Source organism: Morone saxatilis, unplaced genomic scaffold (genome assembly GCF_004916995.1).
Source record: "Morone saxatilis isolate NCDOM2014 unplaced genomic scaffold, NCSU_SB_2.0 Contig22, whole genome shotgun sequence".
Taxonomy (NCBI): domain Eukaryota; kingdom Metazoa; phylum Chordata; class Actinopteri; family Moronidae; genus Morone; species Morone saxatilis.
In genome coordinates this window covers 26,125,588-26,129,425 of record NW_023339785.1, presented here as the reverse complement: position 1 = coordinate 26,129,425, position 3,838 = coordinate 26,125,588, and the positions used below count along the sequence as shown (strand labels likewise).

Sequence of the window (3,838 nt, the reverse complement as noted above, 5' to 3'; positions counted from 1 at the left end):
TATCTGAATGAAAATGGATTCTATGGGAACCCACGAGTCTCTACACGTGTTATTTTAGTGTAATTGAGTATTTCTGCAGACTGGGGCCCATAAACAGTGTTTGAATTGTATAAATTGGGTAGGACTGAAGAGCTGAGACACAATCTTAATGCCACCCGCGGTCAGAAAACTCTGGACACGCCCCCCTGTGTCCACATGCTGCCTCGTCATGTTGAGTCTGTGGCAGCTACGTGTTGAAGGTTTCGTGTTACTGTAAACTAATCACACACTGAGTCATAGATAAACTTAGCACGGCTCCCACCAAAAGCAAATATTACCCTTTTAATCCAGCTTGCAATGGCGGTATGAGCGTAAAATAAACGTTTGTGATTTAATGTCAATGAACTGATAAAATGATGCTGAAATAAAGACGTCATGGTGGTTTGTAAACAGTCTGAATTGATCTTGATTTTTTTTTTACTATGAGCTAAGTTAGCGTAGCTCATAGTAAAAAAAAAAAAACTGAGCTGGAATCTGAGTTTTTGGTTCAGCCGCTCCGCTTTCAGGCACTTCGGGATCAAACCTCCATGAGCCGTGTGGCGCTGCTGCGGCGCCACCCACTGACTGAGTTCGTCCAATCAGCAGCTAAACTGCTATAACCAACACCTACATGCACCTGACCCTTTAACCTGGCTGATAAATCCCCACAGCTGTGACCTTTGACCTGCTGCTGAGGACTTTACAGTGAAAACATTGTACTGTAAGTGTGTGTGTATTAATGACTAATGTGATTGTTATTGATCAGAGTTCAGTCAGGCTGATCAACTGACACCTGCTGCTGTCACACACTGTTTAATCAAAGACTTCCACTGAACGAAGAGCTCTGTTCAGTGTGTGCGATCCATCAGAGCTGATCGATCGGTCGCAGCCGCTGATTAAAATCAATAGCGTGAAGCTCTGATGATGGCAGGAAACCAGCAGCAGAGACTGGGTCAGACTGGTTCCCAGGTCACTGACTGTGGAGGGAAACCAGTCGTCAAGATTCAGTCGATCAGAAGATATTTGATTTATTTCTCTCAATACTTCCTGACTTCCTGTCTGTGGCTCATTGGTTTTTGCTGAGGATGTAAATCATTATGTCACAGATATATAGTTTCACGTTTTAATGAAGCAGCTACTCTCTGTAGTTTTTATCAAACAAACAGGAGGAAATATTTTCAGCTTTTTAGTAAACCTGTTTCAGTACTCTCACCCTGGATCTACTTTCTGTCTGCAGGATACGTTCCACCACCACTGGAGGGAGGGTAACCTGGCGTCAGCGGCGAGGTGTGAGGTTTGTCGGCGGTCCTGCGGTTCGTCTGACGTCCTGGCGGGGATGAGGTGCGAGTGGTGCGGCATCACGGTAAGAACCAGTCCTGATAATGCTGCAATCAGGGGCCGATTACCAGACCTCCAGGGGCCCCAGAAGTCCCAACTTCACTGTGTGTCAACTGGTTTGTGGTCATTTGTTTATATTGCTCATTTGTTGAGGAATTTGTACCAAATGAATCACAATACAGATTACAGTTCTGTGTTATTACGTCAGCCAATGATTGTCATCGGGGATAGTGGGTGTGTCCTTCACTCTTTTATAGTTTAGACTAAAGCCTCTTATTATCTAAATAGTCGTGTTTTGTTCACCACAATCTAGATGACAGAATAAAGGAGGTGATAAAGACCTTTCTCACAGCAGCCATTTAGTAGGGTAAATACCGGTTTTACCAGTAATACTAATTAAGGCTCTGTTCCAGTTTTATATTAATATATTATATGTTAAATATGATACATGTGAAATTTGATGAAGCTGTTGTCTTTACGACTTCATTGGAACTTGGAGGTAACAGGAGCCGACAACAGGGGCCCCAAACTGGATATAAAAAGGGATAAAACATGAAGAACTACATTAAAGCCACATTAAACACCCAGATTACATGTCTAAATGATTGATTATTGATCAGTTCTATCTGCCTGTCTGTCCCTGCAGAGCCATGCCGCGTGTTACCTCAGCGTGCCACCAGAGTGCACTCTGGGACGTCTGCGCTGCATGCTGCTGCATCCGGCCTGCGTCCGCCTCGACTCCAGAAACTTCAGCAAGATGCACTGCTACCGCATCACCGAGAGCTGCAGCCAGGACCTGGGTACACACACACACACACACACACTCATACACACTCACACACGCTCTCACACACACTCACAACCACACACTCACACACACACACACACAACCACATCCTCTGCGATGCTGCTGACACAAACTGCGTGAACCACAAACACTCTGCTCATTTCCTGACAGCTTCGCTCGTCTGAGCTGTGAAACTAAAAATGATGTTTTTCACAACATCACTGACATTAACGATGAAGACTGTTTGTGAGGCAGTTTTTTGACAACAGGTTTAATGTCTGAACACTCGGCACGCAGAGAACTGAAAGTACATTTAGATCTTTTAGTTAGTTAGAAACAAACTGCACAGTGAGATTCTACCAGGAACAGCTAGAAAAACATGTTTTTGTTGTGATTTGGGTGAACTGACCCTTTAAGAAGTAATTTTAATTATTGGTAAAATATTACAAAGTGAAAGCAAATGTTTAACAATGATAAATAGGCCTGTATGTGTGGTTTATTCTCTCAGTCAAAGTGTAATGTATGGCCGTAGAGACTTCTGCATTCTCTCCAATATAATTTCTAAAAATTATGTTTTGTCTGTTACAGTTGGATGTTGAAGATGTTCCTTGAAAAACACACTATTTCTGTCCTCAATAATTTGTGGAGTCCTACAGGGAAGCATCCTGGGTCCTCTGAACTTCCTATGAATTTTGTTTTATAAACTTTGGGACAAACTGTCCCTTTAAATTCCTATATTTAAACTATACTATTAAACTATATTTATATTATTTCCTTGTCCTTTATTTAACCATCATAATTAAAAACAGTTATGAGAATAGATAAGATAACTGTCATACACACAACACACAGCCTCAGTTATATTCAGTTAATGTGGTCACACTTGTATTTAAGTTGCTTTGAAGAAAACGGGCTTGAGTTCATTCGTACCTCCAGATGTTGGAGATGTGTGATGATGTGTTAATTATTATTATTATTATTATTATTAATTAATGCCCCGTCCTTGTTCCTCTGTGTTTCCCTCCATGTTCTTATTCTCAGATAACTCAGATGATGTTGATGCGTCTGCTGCTGTGTCTAAAGACGGTCAGCCGGCTGCTGCAGAGTCAGGTCAGTTCACATATATTATCATTATTATATAATTAGTTAATAATTATTGAATTCTGGTCCAAATAAGTTTTACAAAGATTTTTAAGAGCTTTTCTGAGCAACACACTGCAGGATTTCAGTAAAGATCTTAAATCAATCAGGCTGAATTTGGGGGGATATGTTGATGATGATGCAGCAGACATCGGACATTAAGAGAGTAGTTTTCAGTCATGAAAACATCTGGACATTGATTACAATTAGTTAACATTTTTACCTTACTCACCTGCAGTGTCTCTGAAGAGGAAGTTGTTGCAAGATTTCACAATGTATGTGTGTGTGCGTGTATGTGTGTACAGGGAAACAGTTTCTTAAGGTGTTTGATGGTGATGATGCAGTCAAGCGCGGCTTCTTCCGTTTGGTCTCCATCCTTCGAGCCACGAGGAATGAGGAAGTGGTGGTGAGAGCTCGACCTCTTCCTTGTACCACACACTAGTATTTTTACCACTACCACTACTACTACTATTACTACTACTACTACTACTACTACAAATGACATGAAAATCAGTGAACTGCATCCTGGGTGTCGGCCAACAGCGACAAACACTG

The 3,838-nt window shown here is 41.6% G+C and overlaps 2 protein-coding genes across 2 annotated transcripts in view; one reads left to right on the top strand and one right to left on the bottom strand.

Annotated features, from left to right (window-relative positions):
- Window positions 1-3,170, top strand: part of LOC118333687 (diacylglycerol kinase theta-like) — an 11,291-nt gene extending 8,121 nt beyond the window's left edge. Inside the window, exons 4-6 of the mRNA XM_035669435.1 lie at window positions 1,256-1,381; window positions 2,003-2,156; window positions 2,732-3,170. Coding sequence (XP_035525328.1) covers window positions 1,256-1,381; window positions 2,003-2,156; window positions 2,732-2,742 — 291 coding nt within the window. The 3' untranslated portion in view covers window positions 2,743-3,170. The remainder of the gene's footprint in view (window positions 1-1,255; window positions 1,382-2,002; window positions 2,157-2,731) is intronic.
- LOC118333677 (diacylglycerol kinase theta-like) overlaps window positions 1-3,838 on the bottom strand; it is a gene marked incomplete in the record, with an annotated part of 28,240 nt that overhangs the window by 23,384 nt on the left and 1,018 nt on the right.